Here is a 21,786-nt window from a genome sequence, read left to right as displayed (position 1 = left end):
ACTCTGAAGCAACAACTTGGGGTCAAAATTATAAATTACATTTATTTAAAAAAATAAAAACACATTGTACTTTTTAACACAAACAGTGCTCGAATATTAATTAGTGGAAGACCAGTTCATTTAAACAACTATAAATGCTCAACAAAAAAATTTAACACTGAGCTATAGAGGTCCACATTTGGTTTGACCAAGTAAGTTGCATTGTGAACAGGAAATAAAGAGCAATTAAAAGAACATTGAACTTAATGAGGTGAACAAATTTTGTAGCTTGGTTCAAACTAACAATAAAAAACATGACAGCTACAGTGTCAGTCTGCTGGTGAAGATTGTCTCTTCAGCGAATGTATTGAAAACAGCTGCAATAAAAGAACAATTTACAGTAAGATTGTATCTGTTAACATTGTCTAGTTAATGCTTTAACTAACATGAACTAACAATGAACAATACATTTCCAACACGCTACCATGAACACTTTTATTTGTGTAAACTTGCATTAAAAGTGTGATGAATGCAAATACAACCTTATTGTAAATGTACAAAAACATCAGATTTTTTTTTATGTATTACAAGTATTGTTCATAAACCTTCATTTTTTCTTACATACAGACTAAAGCTACAACCAATTGATTTATAAACTATGACAAAATGGCAAATTCAATGCCATTATTTTTTCATTCTGTATATACTTCAAGTATACAGTATAAATATGATTGGGTTGATGGTAGAAATGAAAGACACAGAAATCTTAAAAAAAACAATTTTGATTAAAGAGAGAAGATCTTTCTTGATCGCTCATCTACATGTATTTTACTTTCATGGATCAAACATAGACACATCCTTTTATACAATCCTTAAGAACATTTCAAGCTTTATATTATGGCTACTGAGATCTTAAATAAAAACAAAAACATGCAAATATATCTTACAAATTACACAAAAAAATGTAATGATACAAGGGACTGCACTACAGGTGGATCAGTTGTTGTTTTCTTTGGTGGTTATGGTAACTAGTTGCTTAGCCGCCTTGGCGATGTCATAGGCACACTGGATGACCTGCTGGGTGACCAACTGCATGTCCACTGCCGGGCTGTTCTCCAGAAGAGACGCCTTCTTACACTCGTTCTGTAAACGGTGTGCGCTTGACGTCAATAAACGCAGTGAGCTTCTTACAGTCTCAAACCGTGGCCTCTGTGAACAAACATCAAATACACTTATTTTAATATAGGAATATCTTTATTCCGAGATGACCCAAATGCAACTTTGTTACATTAAAACTTAGATTTACATGAAGAGAGAAAGTACAAACCTTAGGGAAAAGGCCGGCCATCTCATTCACGGCCACATATATTCTTTCTGCACAGGGTATAAAGCTGCAGAAAACAAACAGAGAGACGGATGTTAAAATTCTGAAGCATAAGTCAAGAGTTAGGCGAGAGAAAGACAAACCAACTACAAAGAAATCGGTGAGTAGAGCTTTAAAGCCAAACTTTACACAATCACAGCATACAACAACTACCATAATATTGTGTTTACTCAACGTGATCTTTTTTCCGAAATGCATTTTGTTGAAGGATTCATTTATTTTGTTAACTGTGCTGTTATAGTTTTAGCTATGACTTCTTTGCAATATTCCACAAGAAAAACAATAACGTGCAAATGTTAGTTATCTTGATACAGCCCTAAAATATATTTACAGTAAGAGGACGTTACATCGGTTTTGTGATATTATATCCAAATAATACAGTTTATCAAATTAGACTTTTTCATAAATCATTACTATAAGTCACTCTTCATGTTGGTCTGCCAATATTTAACCTATAAAAAGTATTAAACATTTTGTTCAACAGAACAATAATTATACATTCTATAAGGTAGTCAATGGTGTCCCAGAAATCTCAGTTGCTAACATTCATCCAAATATCTTTTTTCATAATAAATCAAACAAAAAACTTTAAACAGCTTTGGAACCACTTGAGGGTGTTTTTTGTGAGAACTATCCTTTTAATTATTGAAAAAATGAAATGACCGAAATATTTCACTTCTTATAAAGTGGCAGTTTTAGAGATACAAAGTTCCAGTCAGACATCAACAATATCCTTGCATCAACAGAGAATGACTGGTAGGACATCATTTCAGCGGAATTGCAAATTACTTTGTTAAAAATGACCAAACGTGCACAGCACATCATTTACATGAGTCCAGAAACATGATTAAAACCAAACAGGGTCAGTTTCAAAACTGACCTGAATGCAAACTGCTTCAGACCTTGAGTGTTTAACATTCTAGCGCACATACATGCATGTTACATGTTAGTTCTCCGAGTCCACGGTTGTGCCCGTGTGTAGATTAGTGCGTGAGTGATGAAGAGAGAGGTAGACACTGTGCCTGTGAGGCAGGGACAGAGGCCAGAGTACCAGGAGGCAGGGCTGTTGGGGGCGGCGGGGTGGGGAGTTCTTAGGCCGAGGGACTGCATGGGAGAGGGGGGCTTGTCTGCCCAAGGCACCAGCGTGCCGAAACAACCCAGACTGTGTCTGAGTCTGCGGACACTCTCCCTCTGCTCACCCGGGGCACTGGTGGGAAAAGACACAGAATGGGGCCCGAACGGAACGTGCGATCATGACCGATTCCAAATGATGAATCCAGACAAATGAGGACAGGAGAAAAGAAAGAGAAGATGAGAATGTGCTACAGGAGGAACTCATTTAACGGATGGCAAAATTAAAAACAAATGTCAGGTTCATGACCTATGAACAGCGATGGGGAGTTACTAACTAAAAGTAGTAAAATTAATTTTAAAATGTAACAATTTTACAAGCAAAGAAAAAAGATGATGAACAGAACCTGGGACGGGCCTTCTCACCTGTCGTGCTTATTCTCCTGTGCAGCCCTCAGCAGGTCCTGGATATTCTTGGTGATCTGCTCGGTTTTCCGGATGACGTCTTCTGTGCTGGGCAGACTGGGGTCAGACTCGCATTCGTGATCGTCCAGCTCTGGTATGGAGTTGCTCTCTCCCATCCAACCGCTGCTGCGTAGACGACATCTACGGACAAATCTGCTGTGGCAAGATATAAGTGGATGAGTAATACTTCTACGGTTACTTGATGCAAGTCTTATAACATCATTAGTGCGTTTGCTATATATACCCTTGGCTAAAAGGGGATGACTGACACAGATACAGTATTTACAATCGGCAAAAAAAGGGCTTAGCTGCAGACAGTTTGGTTTGATGGTAGCAGGATTTGACAAAGGAGTTATTTCATGTACCCTGAGTCATCCAGATCGGATTCGTTGACCGTGTTGTCATAGTCACCGTCGGATGCGCTACTATGCTTGCCAAACTTGGAGGCCTATAAAGAGATGAAAGGACGCAGTAACATAACACGTGATGTCACAAGATTGAAATATATATATATATATATATATATATACACACAGTGCAACTGTAGTGAGGGCATTAGACACATTACAGTAACTGTAATCAAACTGATCAAATATAATACACTCTACATATTTTTATAGAATCCAAGTTAATGAGATATGAAATATATATAGTAATAGCAACAGCAATCTACAGTATTAAAGGTGAGCGTAAGCAAGCTTTTAAGCATTTAGCCCAAGAAGCATCATGAGTTCACAGCAAAGAGAGCAAACGTGTTAAAACCGGCAGCTTGGTCCGTTCATCATAAATGCATGTTTAGTCTGGAATACAACCAATTAAATGCTGCTTGTTTCGAAACTTTATATTTTTTATATGATGACATAGTGTAGCAGTTCATCTCATCTAATTTTTTGTATCAAGCTGCAATCCGTAACCTTTGCCTTTTCCAGGTTACCTTACAAATATATCTTTACGTGTGTTGAAATCAAAATACATCCAACTCACATTTCCCACAAAACAGCTCAAAGTCCCAGCTCAAAGTTTTATTCTTTATAAGTACGCAGCTCATTTGATTGCTTGATTCTGATTGGCCAGTCGCCACAGTCCAAGGGTTGTTATTTTCAAATAACAACCGCTTCAAACTAATAACACCCTCTAACCCGGATGCTGTAAATAATTTTGAGAGGGGCAGTTTAATATTACACATAATATTCACACAAAAGTGAATCATAAATATTTATTTTAATAACATATATGACATTATATTTACAAATGATTAAACCCATTTGCCTGTTTGTGATGTTTGAACGTAACTAAATGGCTTTTCCTCAAGGAAGGTCTTCCTTCAGTAAAAATGAGCTAATCAAATATTTCAAATTCATTTTATGTCCAGTTTTTCAACCAGCTGCCTGTACATTATCCCTTATTTAGAATTATTTTTTTATTTTGAATCAACAGATGCAAACAAATTGGACTCAATGTTGTCCGAAATGTGCGTAGCGTTTGGAAGCCATACATTTTTATGTGACATCCGTACCTCCTTGAAATCGACACCCTGTTGCCCCCCATTCAGACAGTTTTGAAATACAATTTTCAATGTATTGGCTCAAAAACTGCTTTTTTAATTACTTTTAACAACAAAAATCTATATATTGCAGCTTTAAGATAGTTGTGTCTGTACCAGCATTTCTCTTAATTTGCTTCATCGGTCTGATCATTATTCCTTAACAACTCCCGTGTTGATCTGTAAGCTAGAGCAACAACGAACTAGCAAAAAGCTGTAAAAACAGTTGGCATAAGAAAAAGCACGGTGAAGCACGTTAGTCACAAAATACCGTATTACCAGCCAGTATTCAAACAGCATCTTTGCTGTAAGCACAGTCCAGCAGATGCAAAATATGAAGCAAACAGGAGATTTTTTTTTTTAATTGCATGTAGGTTGTAGCTTGGATCTGTGCTTCTCATCTCAGTGCTGGAAACGGTAAAGATACTTGACTTACTTATTGGAGTGTGAAATGGGGTCAGATTCCAAAAGCACTTTGACTGGGACATTATAAAATTACTGTAAGAGAATATTACAGTCATGGGTTGAGAGGGAAGGGTTGGTCATAACGCTTAGATCACTACAAATGTGATTTCTGGAGAACACGTTCTGCTGAAAACACTTAAATCAATATTTTAACTATATTTGCAGACATAATGGATGTGCATTAAATTATGTTCTTAACCACCATTCTTGGCACTTTCAGTTGTAAAATTCCAGCAAATCCTGATTCCAAATCGACATCCAGAACAGACACATATGAGAAGCAGATTTGACTCCAAAAATTCAAAACCACACTCATTAAAAAAAACAGAAAAGAGCTCAGTGTGCAGGAGCAAGTAGTAAGCAGCGGGGCACGGAAATGACAACACAAGCCATCAAGTGTTCAATGTAAGGATGATGGTGGAAATGATAAAGGCAGAAATACGTATCAGTAGGAAACAGCAGCCCTTGGAGGGTTGGCATAGGGGCCGTTCATGCGCTGTGATATGTGGAGCACAACATGAGAAGTAGGGACTGATGGGAGCAGAGGATGAGATGGAGGGAGGAGGAGAAGAGGTGGTGATGGGCTCTGGGTGCTTTCGGACGGTCCCACGGGGCACGGAGCATGTGAGGATGTACTTAACCCTTTCTGCGCTCTTGTTCGACAAACAGGACGGGGTGGGGAGTAAAGGGAGGGATGAGGAGGCGGCATCAAACATGCCTTTTTCGATCTAAGAAGGGGTGCAAACCAGACTTATAGCAGTAAATGAAAGAACAAGGTTAAAAAAAGAAATGCATGGAAGAAATGTGATTTATATATTTGGCAATGGTACAGGTTATCTGAAAAGTTTACAACTAGGCATTTAGGAGCAAGTGTTTAATGATGATGAGCGATGTATGATGTTCGAAGAGCAGTTTCAAGAACTTTTCCATGCGATTTTACATTTCAGTAAAATTACAATGAAGTAAATGCAATGAGAAGCCATGAGGTTAAAATATTTTAATACCACACTGAACACTCACAAAGTCTAAAAAAATTCTGAAATAAACAGTATAACAGTATAGGGCTTTTTACATTAAGGGGCTACTGAATTTGAGGAACTAAAGGAAATATGTTGGTCTAAAACAGTATTAATAAGCAATCAAAACATCTGCAATACTGTTAAAGGTGCCCCTGAGTAACTTTTTCTGACTGAAAAAAATAATACTATTAAAATCGTTAAAATGATGTAGAAAAGGCTGCCGTTTCTTCACATAAAAACCTGCCCTCCACATGGGGACCACCATCTTCAGATCACCTGACCTATTGAATACTAGTACCTTAACAATCCTCCTATTTTTCACACCAATGCATTCAGTCATATCAAATTACTCAGAACACCTTTTAACTTAAAATGAAATGCATAACAGAACATAAAATTATAGTTAGAGGCATTGCAATTTGTACTAATGTACTTTGAAAAGCAATGAAAATGGGACGGTGTGACTTTTGCATTAAGTTTGATATTAAAACAGTAAAACAGTGACACCTTAAGGACCTCAAAAAGGTCTCCACAATTTTATTTACTACAAAACCTTGATGACAGACAACATACCACCGATATATTAGCATGCTGCAATATGAGGAAGGACAGAGAAAGGAGAGAGGGCAAGAGGCAGGTCTGTACTTACATGGGTCGGGAAGGGTTGCAAGGAAGGGAAGGTCTCCTCGGGGTAAATGGCCTCTCCCTTGGAAAGAAAGGGCTTCAGACCAGAGCTGGTTTCATACATAGACATGGGGCGGCTCGCCCGTGCAGACAGGTGCCATTTCAGGGCAGAGGAGGAGGAAGAGGAGGAACAGGAGGAGGGGCTGGAAGGATTGGGGTGGTCAGGACCCCCGGGGGCCTGATAGGGCTGTTGAGATGAGACCTGGCGTCTGAGAGAGCCGTTCTCACTTTGCAGAGACTGTAGCTGAAGAGAGAAAGGCGTAAGCGAGAGAGACGGAAAGCAGAAAAAAGCAGAAAATGTAGCAAAGCTAGCTTACAGAGAACTTGTCGATCAATAGGTATATGCAACAGGCTTGCTATATATTCACATTAGCTGCAGAAGAGATGAATCCGGCTTTTCATCTTGTAATTAAACTGAAAGATATTACCATGAACAAATTGTTTTTTAATTAGGTTGTTCAAAAGAACATTGAATCTGGGGTTTTCCCATAGGGTTTCTGTGCAAAACTGAGATTGGGATTAATATGTCTATGCCAATTCAATACTGTTAAATAAATGAATACGTTTAGCTACATGCCTTCTAAAACAATCACATTAGATTTAATTAATAACATCAAAAAAAAAAATGTTATTGCAAGGTTAGCGTTACTTAAATTATGTGAAGTGAATAATGCAAGTCATATGGCTTCAGCCGACCAATAATATTATGAAATGAAATCAGCAAGACTCTAGCAAGAAAAAGGTCTTTTCTTAAGTAAGAAAGCATAAGTTAGACATGTTTAAGAACAGCAGGGAAAGCGAGCCTAAGACAGCTCACTCCACAGCTCAGATTGAAGTCAAGCAGCTCTAGAGCCAGAAAAAGACTAAATGTGTACAATATAAGCGCAACAAAAGAGCTCCCAGATATTCCCTCATGATAACATGATTTTGGTCATCACTATTTTTAACCACCCAGATGTTCAAACCAATGCAAAGCCACACAGCTTCACCACAAGAATTCACTCTAATACACATTTTTATAACCATATTGTCTGAAAGATATACAACCTTTAGATATTTTCCGCAAGCATATAAACAGCCGGGGAGAAAAACGTAAGAGACCATTCCAAATTTTCATTTCAAGTCAGCATGAAAACTAGATGAAAAGGTTATCATGAAAAAACTTTTTTGAACTTTTCCTAATACGTGTACAAATATAAGTTTTGTATTGCTTATTAGTGTAGAGCATCTTTTCTGTTATTTTAACCGGTTCTCCAGTTTTATTTTTCTGCAAATATGTGCAAATAGAAACAATATTTTTATTTGAAATTTGGGGGAAAATATTGTTAGTTTTCCCAAAATGAAACAAAAATGATTGTTTTACCTAAACACATACCTATAAATAGTACATTTTAAAATCGGAAAAACGTCTCTGAAATGGTTTTTCAATTATTTCCGCGGCTGTATATACATATGTATTTCTGTAACACATATAAAATCTTAATATTCTGATCAATATGTACAATTAAAGGAACACTAAACTCTGGCTTTTGTTGTGTTGAAAGGACTGAAAGTGGTTTTAGACATAAAACATGCAAAACCATCTGTAAACCTTAAAGTTTAACAGTACACCATCACTTCTAATCATTGGTTAAGAAATGCAACAGGAAACAGATTGAAACTGTAACTTCCTTAAAAAGCAGGGCAGATTACTGAGCCTTGTGCTCATATTCTAGCACGGAGCAAACATTATAAAAACATATTTGTTTAAAACAACAGTTTCTTAATCTATGAAACTCCATCAGCAGTGTTTGCATTTCTGGTCTGTATTTTTATATTTGCTTAATTTTTTTCTACCTGTGCTTTGGAAACTCTTAAACAATGACTTTACATACAGCTGCACTGTGCATGTTTACAGTTAGTGAGGTTAGTTTGCCAATAACCAAAGTCAGTCAGTAATGTTTTGATGTTAAATGGCTGTTCAGTCCAGAATCAGAGGATCTTTCCAGGGGTATGGAGGTCAGGGTCATGCTGGTTACTTGAACACTAGATCACAGTTATCACAGTTTTATTAAGAAGTTAACATTCCAGACAATGTTAAAAACTAGGATTGGCTCAGAATTGATATTTGGAGTCATTTCCTTGCAAGCATGCGAGATCTGTAGGTATGGGATTTAAAAAGTCTTGCTTGGCCCGAGCCAAGGAGCTAAGACAACAAACGCTCCTCAGACCAGGATGTTCAGCGTTCACTGCTGAATCTCCGGTACCTTTTTTTGCACCAGTTTCAGCTCTTCGCTCAGGTTACTGTTGGCCTTCATTAGTTCCTGTATTTTGACCTCAGAGGCTGAGAGAGCGTTCTTCACTTCCAGAAACTCCTGCACGGAAATCGGGCCATCGGACAAGTCCGAGTCCAAACTCTGAAGAGAAAAGCAGAAGTCGGAAAAAAGTAGCAGACAAAGGGGACATGTACACGTTAGTCTGTTGGTATGTAATTGTGATGACAAGCATCGCACAGCAATTTTTGTATGCACAAACCTTAGTTCGGTCTGCTTTACCGATTCGCAATTCTGTGTCGGTGTCCTCATCTGATGCCACGCTGTCATAGTCTGGCTGGTCGATTTCTTGGTTGTCACTTCCATGACGGCTACTTAGACTTTTGAAGAAAACGTTGTCGACGTTGTCTATAAAGCAAACATAACAATGATGACATATCAAGAAAATAAGCCTCGAGAGAAATCAGGGACTACAATGCAAATAAAAAAATCCTAAATCGAGACACATTTACTTGAGTGACCGCACGATGTTTACCATTTTTTTTTCCTTAGCCCATTGCCAGATATTTTTGCTGGTTGTTGGCATCACTTATTTAGATTTTTTTTAGACAAAAATATTAAGAAATTATTTTTTTGCCGGGTAATAGCCGCTTTGTATAATGCAGAATTATACCTTTGGGGCTTGACACTGAACTCCCCTGTTGACGCCGCTTTGCATCACTTAGAATATCAATCACAAGTGTGGCAAATTCATGAGCATTAAATCTCGCAAGCTTTTGTCGTCCCTGGAAAAAAACAGGCATATTATGATAATGAATAAATATAATATGAAAATGCAGTCATTTTATATTGATTCTAGTTTCAATCCTATAACCCCTACTGTATATCATGTGTAAAACGCAAAAAAAGAAATGAATGAAAAGACATAAAACATGCAAATCCTGTTCCAAGTTCCTTAGGCTAAAATGCTGGATGAGTTTTGGATCCATCCATCCATCCATCCATTTTCTACCGCTTATCCGGGGCCGGGTCGCGGGGGCAGCAGTCTAAGCAGGGATGCCCAGACTTCCCTCTCCCTAGCCACTTCCTCCAGCTCTTCCGGGGGGACACCGAGGCGTTCCCAGGCCAGCCGGGAGACATAGTCCCTCCAGCGTGTCCTAGGTCTTCCCCGGGGTCTTCTCCCGGTGGGACATGCCCGGAACACCTTACCGGGAAGGCGTCCAGGGGGCATCCGGAAAAGATGCCCGAGCCACCTCAGCTGGCCCCTCTCGATGTGGAGGAGTAGCGGATCTACTCTGAGCTCCTCCCGAGTGACCGAGCTTCTCACCCTATCTCTAAGGGATCGCCCGGCCACCCTGCGGAGAAAGCTCATTTCGGCCGCCTGTATCCGGGATCTTGTTCTTTCGGTCATGACCCACAGCTCATGACCATAGGTGAGAGTAGGAACGTAGATTGACCGGTAAATCGAGAGCTTCGCTTTGCGGCTCAGCTCCTTCTTCACCACGACAGACCGGTACAGCGACTGCATTACTGCAGAAGCTGCACCGATCCGTCTGTCAATCTCCCGCTCCATCCTTCCCTCACTCGTGAACAAGACCCCCAGATACTTGAACTCCTCCACTTGAGACAGGAACTCTCCACCTACCTGAAGTGAGCAAGCCACCCTTTTCCGGCTGAGAACCATGGCCTCAGATTTGGAGGTGCTGATTCTCATCCCCGCCGCTTCACACTCGGCTGCAAACCGTCCCAGTGCATGCTGAAGGTCCTGGTCTGATGGGGCCAGCACGATGACATCATCCGCAAAGAGCAGAGATGTGATCGTGTGGTCACCAAACCCGACGCCCTCCGGCCCCTGGCTGCGCCTAGAAATTCTGTCCATAAAAATTATGAACAGAACCGGCGACAAAGGGCAGCCCTGCCGGAGTCCAACATGCACCGGAAACAAGTCTGACTTACTGCCGGCAATGCGAACCAAGCTCCTGCTCCGGTCGTAGAGGGACTGGATGGCCCTTAGCAAAGGGTCCCGAATCCCATACTCCCGGAGCACCCTCCACAAGATGCTGCGCGGGACACAGTCGAATGCCTTCTCCAGATCCACAAAACACATGTGGATTGGTTGGGCAAACTCCCATGAACCCTCCAGCACCCTGAAGAGGGTATAGAGCTGGTCCAGTGTTCCACGACCGGGACGGAAACCACACTGTTCCTCCTGAATCCGAGGTTCTACTATCGGCCGGATTCTCCTCTCCAGTACCCTGGCATAGACTTTCCCGGGGAGGCTGAGAAGTGTGATCCCCCGGTAGTTGGAGCACACCCTCCGGTCCCCCTTCTTAAAAAGAGGGACCACCACCCCGGTCTGCCAGTCCAAGGGCACTGTCCCCGACCGCCACGCGATGCTGCAGAGGCGTGTCAGCCAAGACAGCCCCACAACATCCAGAGACTTGAGGTACTCAGGACGGATCTCATCCACCCCCGGTGCCCTGCCACCGAGGAGTTTCTTGACTACCTCGGTGACTTCATCCCGGGTGATGGGCGAGTCCGCCTCTGAGCCCTCGGCCTCTACTTCCTCAATGGAAGACGTGACGGCGGGATTGAGGAGATCCTCGAAGTATTCCTTCCACCGCCCGATGATATCCCCGGTCGAGGTCAACAGCTGCCCCCCTCCACTGTAAACAGCGTTGGTGGGGCATTGCTTCCCCCTCCTGAGGCGTCGGACGGTTTGCCAGAATCTCTTCGAGGCCGACCGATAGTCCTTCTCCATGGCCTCGCCGAACTCCTCCCAGGCCCGAGTTTTTGCCTCCCCAACCACCCGGGCTGCAGTCCGCTTGGCCTGTCGGTACCCGTCAGCTGCCTCGGGAGTCCCACAAGCCAGCCAGGCCCGATAGGACTCCTTCTTCAGCTTGACGGCATCCCTTACTTCCGGTGTCCACCACCGGGTTCGGGGATTGCCGCCTCGACAGGCACCGGAGACCTTACGGCCACAGCTCCGAGTGGCTGCGTTGACAATGGAGGTGGAGAACATGGTCCACTCGGACTCAATATCTCCAGACTCCCTCGGGATCTGGTCGAAGCTCTGCCGGAGGTGGAAGTTGAAGATCTCTCTGACAGGCGATTCGGCCAAACGTTCCCAACAGACCCTCACAGTACGTTTGGGTCTGCCGAGTCTGTCCAGCTTCCTCCCCCGCCATCGGATCCAACTCACCACCAGGTGGTGATCGGTTGACAGCTCCGCCCCTCTCTTCACCCGAGTGTCCAAGACATACGGCCGTAGGTCAGATGAAACAACAACAAAGTCGATCATTGACCTCCGGCCAAGGGTGTCCTGGTGCCATGTGCACTGATGGACACCCTTATGCTTGAACATGGTGTTCGTTATGGCCAAACTGTTACTAGCACAGAAGTCCAATAACAGAACACCACTCGGGTTCAGATCAGGGGGGCCGTTCCTCCCAATCACGCCCCTCCAGGTGTCACTGTCGCTGCCCACGTGGGCGTTGAAGTCACCCAGCAGAACGACGGAGTCCCCAGTCGGGGCGCTTTCCAGCACCCCTCCCAGAGACTCCAAGAAGGCCGGGTACTCTACACTGCCATTTGGCCCATAGGCGCAAACGACAGTGAGAGACCTATCCCCGACCCGGAGGCGCAGGGACGCGACCCTCTCGTTCACCGGGGTAAACTCCAACACATGGCGGCTGAGCTGGGGGGCTATAAGCAAACCCACACCAGCCCGCCGCCTCTCACCCTTGGCAACTCCAGAGTGGTAAAGAGTCCATCCTCTCTCGAGGAGTGTGGTTCCAGAGCCCAAGCTGTGCGTAGAGGTGATCCCGACTATCTCTAGTCGGAATCTCTGAACCTCACGCACAAGCTCCGGCTCCTTCCCCGTCAGAGAGGTGACGTTCCATGTCCCTAGAGCTAGATTCCGCGTCCAGGGATCGGGTTGTCGAGGCCCCCGCCTTCGACTACCACCCGTTCCACTTTGCACCGGCCCCTTACGGTCCCTCCTGTAGGTGGTGAATCCACGGGAGGGTGGTCCCACGTCGCTCCTTCGGGCTGAGCCCGGCCGGACCCCATGGGGGAAGGTCCGACCACCAGGCGCTCGCATACGAGCCCCAACCCCGGGCCTGGCTCCAGGGTGGGGCCCCGGCTGCGCCATACCGGGCGACGTCACGGTCCTCGAAATTATAGTCATCATATGGGTTTTTGAACCGCTCTTGGTCTGACCCGTCGCCTAGGACCTGTTTGCCTTGGGAGACCCTACCAGGGGCATATAGCCCCGGACAACATAGCTCCTAGGGTCTTTCGGGTACTCAAACCCCTCCACCACGGTAAGGTGGCAGTTCAAGGGGCAGTTTTGGATGCGTTCTTTAAATGAAAATTTTACCTTGTATTGACGAAAGTGTATGTAAAAACAAGTGGAGTGTAACAGTTTTGCCGCTATTTCCTCTGTTGGCACGTTGGCCACCACATTTAAGAATTTTGCAGTTTAATCTGCATGAAACACTCTACAAATGTCACTGAAGTGAGAACTCTCTGATTTCCTGCTGATATGACTTTAGTGACAGTTCTTTATATTTACAGTCTGTTCAGTACTCGCCTGGTTGCGTGTCGATGAGTACTCGGGGTTCACAGGAAGGAAAGGCACAACTGTTGTCTCCGTTACCAAGGCGCTGTGGTTCTGAGTGGCCAGCCAGACTGCGATAGACACGCGAAGATGCTCAATAAGAAAAAGGCTTCACACTGGCACGGCTGCATGCAGGATTTTGTGTTCAATATTTTGTTTCTTTTAAGAAGTGCATGATCTCACCTGCATCTGTCTCCCTTCGGTCTACCTCATCGTACACGTCCATTGCCAGTTCCTCAAACAAATGATCGCTGAGCTGAAATAAAGATAACAGAGCTGTCACGTCACTCCAGATGCTTTTAACCGTTGTCTCTTATAGTGCATTATATGTTCCTATACATTTTATTATTTCATAGGATCAAACCCATGATCTTGGCATTGCTAGTACCTTGCACTACCAGTACATGTAACATTTGTTACTGCAAAATAAAAATGTAATTCTTAGATCGTTTACTCATCCTCTGCAAAACACAAAGAAGATATTTTGAAGAACGTTGGAAACCAAACGACATTGGCCCCATTCACTTCCATTGTATGGACACAAAACCACAAAGACATTTGTCAAAATATCTTCATTTGTGTTCCACAGAAGAACGACACATGAGGTTGATAAACGAGGACAGAATTTTTCTTTTTGGTTGAGCTGTCCTTTTAACAAAAACTAAACGACTTACAGATTGCAGTTTTCTTTTCGCAGCTTTTGCAAACTCCGATAACTCCACACTTCTATAAGAGAACACAATGTTTTTTTTTCACAAAATGCTGTGATGGTATAGCCAAAAAACACACAAACGGATTTTCAACTGTCATTCTCAATTGCAAGTACTTACACATTTCTTTTTCATCAAAGAGAGCAAAAAACAGAATAACAACATCATAACATTACTTCAATCATAAAGACTGGCTGTGCCGAGGAACATTATCGGGTGTGATCAGTAGATTCCAGGTCAGCAAGTTCCAGAACATGACTGAGCACATCCCACAATGCTCCTCTGCATCAGAAACCTCTGGCATCACCAGTCTTGTTTACACAAACACATTCAGATTTGAGAATCATGTGACTACCTGTCCGCCATCTGTGGTATAATGAAGTGCTGTCCATTCTTGTGATCTAAAACACATACAACGCATTCATTAGATTGACACACTGGCATTGTACACATCAACTGATAAAATTACATCGCAAACTATTAAAGCAAATACAATCTGCATCACTGAGATTTTAATGAGCCATCTGGCACTTGGAAGACCAACGCAAAGGCGTGTTTCTAGCTTCAACGGTGTAAGCGATCACACTGCTAGATATCAAAACATCAGTCTTCACAATAACACGCCATTATGGCATGACTCACCAGGCTTTCGCCCACAGAGGTAGAAGGCAAGTCTGTCTGTAAGCTCATACTGTATCTCCACCAGCCGGTCTGCTAGGTCCTGATGGCCGGCCTGCCTATTTAAAAACAACACAACTATGCTTTAAGAGTGACCTGTGTTCAATGAATATAGTCACTATTCTGACATAAAATACAACCGATATAGCCACATTTCATGAGACGTTCAATATATTACCTTGCATAGTTGATGGGTGTTTTGCCATAAGAGTCCGGAGCTCCAGGATCCGCCCCATAAACACACAGTAGCTCAGCCTGGCACACCTGTCCTGCCTTAGCTGCTATGTGAAGTGGTGTGTTTCCTTTTTCCTGTTTAAACCATTGCAGAATTTGTTAAAAACAAGTATTGGGCGTCCACACAATCTGAACTAAATTAAATAAGATCAAATACATGAAGGTTTATATGTGGAGGTTTTTACCGGGTGGAAAAAGTTGGCTTGTGCTCCAAGCGACAGTAACCGTAAAGAAGTCTCAAGATTGCCAGTTCTAACACTTGAGTGAAGTTGCTATAAAAACAAACAAAAAAGTGCTCATCAATAGACTGTTTCATCGGACGTGCGCACACCTGACCCCCAGTTAATTTCCGGTTTGTCTTTGGCTAGTGTCTAAAAATATACATTCCCACAATATAAATAATAAAATAAAAATAGTTATATTATAATTTTATAGATAATAAGTGTATTAAATAAACGATTTGTTGAATGGGTCCTGCAGTTTGGTCACATTTAATGGTACATAGATATCTAGCTGTTGAGCTTGGTATTGGAGTCTTCAGATTTCAATTTAAGATTATGAGTGCACACAATTTTTAAGAACAGAATGACCCACATAGAAAAATATTTACAATAAACGCTGCAATATTTCATTTCAACTGCTCAACAGTTATTGAATCTATCCGGAGGACTAAACTGACAATAAGCCCCGCCCCCTTAAAATTCCATATAAAACCAACCACACAGAGAGTTTTCATTATAGAGATGAAACTAGCAAGTTGGTTGGTGGGGGTAAGCAAAAGGTCATTTCATAGGTGTCATAAATATATGTCAACCCTGAAATACTTTATCAAACAGGATGCAAGGAACATTTAAAACACAAATACATAATAATTGATCAAAATGAGAATATAAAGTTTCAAACAGGAAACTCCTTCAATACCTTGCTTAGATCTGCAGCTGCTGAACTGTCGTCGTCTCGACAGGGTAAACGATGGACGAAAGCCAGCATTTGATACTTCGCTTTTATGAACTCTGTCTTGTTGGGACTTTCGGTGAAAGAAAAAAGGGAAATATTAGGACATGTCTGTAATTGTCATTTGTCACGTTTGAAGAGTTGACGGATATCTCACTTTACTTGCCAGAAGTCACTATTGTCATCTTTTATATATAACAATTTTTACAAAAGTGACTCACTGGACTTTATCCTGAGGATTGGTTTTGCGTTTCCCGCTCATTAAAGATGAGGGATCCAGCAGTGTGTGCTCCCATATTGCATTAGCACCGTTGTTGTATAATATCTGAACCATCTGTAGATGAGAAGAAGAAAAAAATTACAAAACAATTTATTCAGCATGACAACATGCTTTTTGAATGTCTCTCGAGTCACTCTCTGGTGGACTGGACCTAGATTCTCATTAACAAACCGCTTTCTTACAAACATTCAGACATCATTGACTGATTGTAAAAAGACACAAATCTAAAAATAGAAATGTGACAGAGGAACTCAAACAGACTTTTACTACTCTAGATCAAAAGAGACATTAGTGAAGACCAGTCGTGTACCAAGACTTAACCACAAGTTGAGACAGAAGGTGTACAAATGCACACTATGTATATTTGAAGAGTTTGGTTCCAAAATGAGATAACTCTGTTTTTTTGATTTTTCACAAATCATGTTTTTTTATTGAGCATTCCAATTAATATCAAAATGTGGTTGGTTTGTTTTGATTTAAGCCATAACAAATGGCAAGAATACATCTAACTAACACAAAAAAGACATGATAACATAATAAAAAACATGATTTTTAAAAAAAGGTTCAAAACAGAGTTACGTCATTTTGGAGCCAAACTCTAACTTTGGAGTAGTCATTGTTGTAAATGTAATTAAAGGTATTTAAAAATAAACTTGACTAGCTCCTATACCATTTTTATTTATAAACATCATAAATTCCAAAGGTTGCCACTTGATACAGCTGTCATGAATTATTGTGTAACAGTGAGAGTGGGCTCACCTGAAGCTGGGTGGGCGGCCAAGGCGTGTGTGACAAATGCCGCACTTGCGAATTGTGGCGACCCAAACTGCGGTGTACGCCGCAGCAGGCGTCACATATGAGAACTCCTCTGTTTACAGACGCCCAGTGAGGATCTTTGGGGCCACAAGAAAACAACAGCTTGACAAGAAGTACACAAACACTGTTGATGATGAGTCAATACACAATAATACCAATGGAGCACTGAAAAACTAAAATTTACATTTACATTTAGTCATTTGGCAGACCCTTTTATCCAAAGCGACTTACAGTGCACTTATTACAAAATACATTTGTTTATTTCAAAACTCAATAAAATTCAACCGGCTCAAATAGTCTGTAATTTTGACATTTTTTTTTTTAGACCATACCATAATGTAGTATTCATATAAAGAAAGACTACTTTGGTAGGTGCACGTCCTAGTATTTTACTTTGCATGCATGCAATGTAATTGCAATAAAAAACGTGGGTCCAAGTTCTTCCATATAAGGTCAGCATAGTGTGAAGTGAATGTCATCCTTTTAACTATTGCTGTAAATGTGCTAACTTCCTCTTTAATACGCATGCAAAAACCACAACAAATGTCATGCAGCTAAGCTTTACTTCTAGGGTATGAGCAGATGACTGGGAAACACTACTCTGTGGGTTTTAAGTTTCACAACTTTGCTACTGTAGATGTTTGGGGGGATATCTACTGCAGGGGTTAACTGAAAAGTTGCAAACCAACCAAAATTATTTATGAAAATTCCCCTGAAATCCATTATTATTCAAAAAACAATATTAAAATTACTTTAAACGCATAAGCACAACAATGAAATAAATGTTATGAATTTAATATACTTAATTAATTTCTAATTATGTATGATAACTAAAAACTGATTTAGGCACTTTGGCTTTTCTTTCTTTTTTAGCAAAACATGTTGAGGTATTGATATTTTACAGTTTTTAATGCTAAAATTAATGCATTTTTAAAGTGATATTTTACCCGAAAAATTACTTCCGCAGAACACAAAATAAGATACTGGAAGAATGTTGGTAACTGGCACCCATTCACTTTCATTGGTTACGTGTCCATACAATAGAAGCGAACGGGTGCCAGCGCTGTTCGGTGACCAGCTTTCTCCAAACTATCTACTTTTGTGTTCTGCAGAACAAAGAAAGTCATTTAGGTTTGAAATGTCAAGAGGGTGAGTAAATCATGACAGAATTTTCATTTTTTTTGGGTGAACCATCCCTTTAACCTTGTCAAACCTTGTGTGTGTATTGCCCAAAACTAAATTTGAGGATTCAAGTAGATAAAAAAGTCATGTTTGACATCTCACACAACCAAGATTTCTTAAGAATCACCCATGCACATGTCTGCCAAAACGCCATAGTTTAAATAAAGCAACACAACAACAAAATAAAAAAAGTGTTTTCCTGCCCGTTTAAAAAACAACCAAACCTATTTATTTTTGCAAATACTAATTATTCCCATTTATATGTGATTATTTAATTGTTTTTATTATTAAGAGGTCATTTGTACTTTTATTTCACAATTATCAAAGATTCTTCACCTCTTATTAACTTCCCTACCAGAAACACAACAACAACCTATTTTGGGTCCTGACCCACAAGAGATCCACTGTACTGAACATAAGAAATCAACCAATCAGAGTTCTCCAACTACACCTCTGAGTCACTGCTAGCACATCAATACTTGTCACCAGATGTCATCCATCATGGACACATACAAGTGTGAAAAGAATGTCACAAACATTCAACCCTTCACCAAATCATGACGCCAAACTGGGGACATCAACATTGGGCCTATGACTAATGTGTCTGAGCAGTCTAGTATTTACAGCATTGTATTTATTGCAACCCTTCCCCCAACTCTTCCCAATGGAAGATTCTGGCTAACTTGCAATTTCACTTCCTTCAGAAACATTGATGCAATGTACATGGGAGTTTTCAAAAATCCCCAAAACAGAGACTTTGGAGGATTTCATTTTCACTTTCGGTCTCAATTATATTTTTTCCAATTAAAATTTGAAAGAGTAAGTAACATTAGATCATGATAATTATGATATTAAAAGTTGACTCTTCTGTACTTATATTGTGTAGTGCTGAGACCGGCTGAAAATAAAAAGCACACGAAATAAGTACAGAAGAGTCAAGTTTTAAACAGGAAAATATTGAAACTCTGGTCATTTTTGAACACGATGCCACTGGTCTAATTGGATTCAATGATCTATGCTAAGCTATGCTAAAAGTGCTATTGACAAACCCGAAGATTATAATTATATTAATATTTATATTATAAGATAATAATAGATTCCAAAACAGTAAAACTCAACTTATTAACTCTGGGGGCAGTTGGAGAATGAGCCTATTTCCAAAAAAACTGGAGGGTTCCTTTAAGCATTACAATAAATATGATTTTATTTCATTTGGATTAAAAACAAATCCTTGTACTTTGTCCGTTTTGTGGGAAATTGAAGCTTCCCACACTTCCAAAGTCACCAACCAATTTGCGTTTCACAGTCAGTGTGAGGGATGTATTATATTACAACTGTATCACACAAGCAGAAAGATCAGCTGTCTGAATTAAAGACTGATACGCTGATAATCTGAGAGTTGCAGAGAAGCAAAAGTCACTTCCCTTCAAACACAGGAAGTATCAAACAACAGCTGCAAAGAGGCCATGGGCCAGAATCAAGCACCTGGCACAGCATCGTTCCCCTCTCACCCCTCCTTTACTTTCTCTCACGAGCGCTCCTCTTCCCAATGAAGTCATGCAGCAGCTAAATAAAACCCCAGTCAAGAATAACTTAAAATATTCGCACCCTAACAACAACTGTCCCGTGACACTGACACGCCGGGGCAGCCCAGGCCAGCTGGTGACTGAAGCGTAACTAATCAAGGGGAATCAATATCAGACATGAGGAGAAAACCGAACCACATAACAAGTCAACTGTCTGGCGTTAGCAATGATTCACAGTTCAAGCAGCAAAACAGGTCTATTGACACTACATTTGGCTATACAATTATCCTGAAATTAATTATGAACTTGAAATTTGAGGTCCATCACAATTATAGTCTTTGATGATCAAAAGTCTGAGCAAGCAAGACAGGATCAGCGCATTTCTCAACAGGAGAGATAAAATAACATCTAAACGCTGTGTAATATAGACGTTGATGTGTGACATTAATTTCGTCATATCTACCAATACATGGTTTGTTCCACTTGTAAAGCTCTATTATGTTGCTGGATGCCCCTTCATGATCACCCACATAGTACATTTATCTATTTATACTCACACAATTGTACAAAGAAAATGGTCACAAATACATCAAAATGTATCAAAAGCTCCCGCAGCATCATTTGAGGGTGCAAACGGAGAGCTGAGTCAACTCCGCATGAAGTGACAGTCTGAACCTCTAGTGTAGTCCCTACCTAGACAGCATTTCAGAGTATCACCGTGCAGTATTTCAAACAAGCGGTCGTTTAATATTTTAGTCACGAACATATGATGCTTAAGATGTGTTCTACTTAGGCAGCTCAGAAGGTCTTGAAACACAACCAGTAGGCAAACAACATACACGAATATTACCCAACTTGCATTTGCTAATCATGCATTTGTATCTGTTTAATTGCGACTAATGGTATGCAAACAAATCTTTTTGCGATATTTATATAACAATGCACTATTATTCCGTCCAGTAAATGCACGATACCTTCCAGTAACGTTAAATGGTTGTCCACTTCAAATGACATAAGGCATTTAGAAAAAAAATGTATACACACCCGAACTGCTGCAATCCGCACAAACTTCGCTATTTCGAAGCCGTTTCGACATCCTTGTCTCCGGTGAAGTCCTTCTTATCACCATGTAGTATAAACCGCGAATCGTCAACGGATAACTTTAACGCATGCACAGCTTTACCATAACGACTGCATCCGTTTGAAAGTCTTGTATGACTGAACGAGGATCTCGTGCCCGATAAAATTGTGCATACAGAAGATAGTTAAACGCGTGCATGCGTCCGCGCTGGCTGTATGAAATAATATACGTCTGGCTTGAAATTAGGACAGACAAATCAGGCAATCTCTGTCATGCTGAAGTAAAACCACATTACGGAAATGCTTGCCAGCAACGCATCAGATCGCAAAATAGTGCCATCTGCCCTCCCTTGGCCGCACATTTGAGCTTAAAGTGACGATAAATCAGCTTGTAGCGCTCCCTCACACGAAGCAGGGAAGCGCTACAGTATAGGTATGTTTTTCTAAGGCGGTCCGGAGATTGCAGTGAACATGCAACTATGAATCATAAATCCATTTGGGCTTTGAGTATATTTATAAACTGTCAAATGAGTCAGACGCCGTCGTAAATGAAATTCTACGCATGTAGGACGCGATCTGTATATCATGCTGTGGTTGGGGGCGCGCATGCGCAGGAATGATGGGTGGGTCCTGATTTGCTAGAAATCATGCGCCCGAGTGAATTTTAGACTGTACCAAGACATACAATATAAATTATTATATTTACCAATCTTAAATATACAACAATTACATTTACGTTTCTATTTTTATCATTTTAATAAAGTTACACCAAACATGTACATTTTGAATTCAACCACAGATTGCACTGCACAACCACCCTTTTTTTTAAATATTGTGGTTCAG

General features: G+C 41.0%; 1 protein-coding gene across 8 annotated transcripts; it reads right to left on the bottom strand.

Moving 5' to 3' along the window:
• Positions 1–16: 16 nt before the first annotated feature.
• On the bottom strand, positions 17–21,542 carry git2a (G protein-coupled receptor kinase interacting ArfGAP 2a). Of its 8 annotated transcripts, none has more exons than XM_056745074.1 (20): positions 20,908–21,542; positions 17,099–17,232; positions 16,281–16,393; positions 16,027–16,132; positions 15,291–15,377; positions 15,050–15,180; positions 14,836–14,930; positions 14,549–14,594; positions 14,158–14,209; positions 13,667–13,739; positions 13,457–13,554; positions 9,536–9,647; positions 9,125–9,270; positions 8,857–9,006; positions 6,576–6,854; positions 5,549–5,635; positions 3,265–3,347; positions 2,861–3,052; positions 1,307–1,370; positions 17–1,188 (listed from the first exon to the last, which is right to left on the bottom strand). In XM_056745074.1, exons 1-20 carry the CDS (start codon positions 20,990–20,992, stop codon positions 976–978), a joined length of 2,346 nt encoding a protein of 781 aa, XP_056601052.1. In that variant the 5' UTR covers positions 20,993–21,542; the 3' UTR covers positions 17–975. The 8 variants fall into 8 exon arrangements, 7 of the variants coding, with proteins under 7 accessions (XP_056601052.1, XP_056601045.1, XP_056601046.1 ...); XM_056745067.1 differs by lacking the exon at positions 5,549–5,635 and adding an exon at positions 2,415–2,570 and having other exon boundaries at positions 2,861–3,055; XM_056745068.1 differs by lacking the exon at positions 5,549–5,635 and adding an exon at positions 2,415–2,570.
• Between the last annotated feature and the right edge of the window lie 244 nt (positions 21,543–21,786).

The sequence above is a fragment of the Triplophysa dalaica genome, chromosome 4 (assembly GCF_015846415.1).
Source record: "Triplophysa dalaica isolate WHDGS20190420 chromosome 4, ASM1584641v1, whole genome shotgun sequence".
Taxonomy (NCBI): Eukaryota; Metazoa; Chordata; class Actinopteri; order Cypriniformes; family Nemacheilidae; genus Triplophysa; species Triplophysa dalaica.
This window is presented reverse-complemented; position numbering and strand designations above follow the sequence as displayed.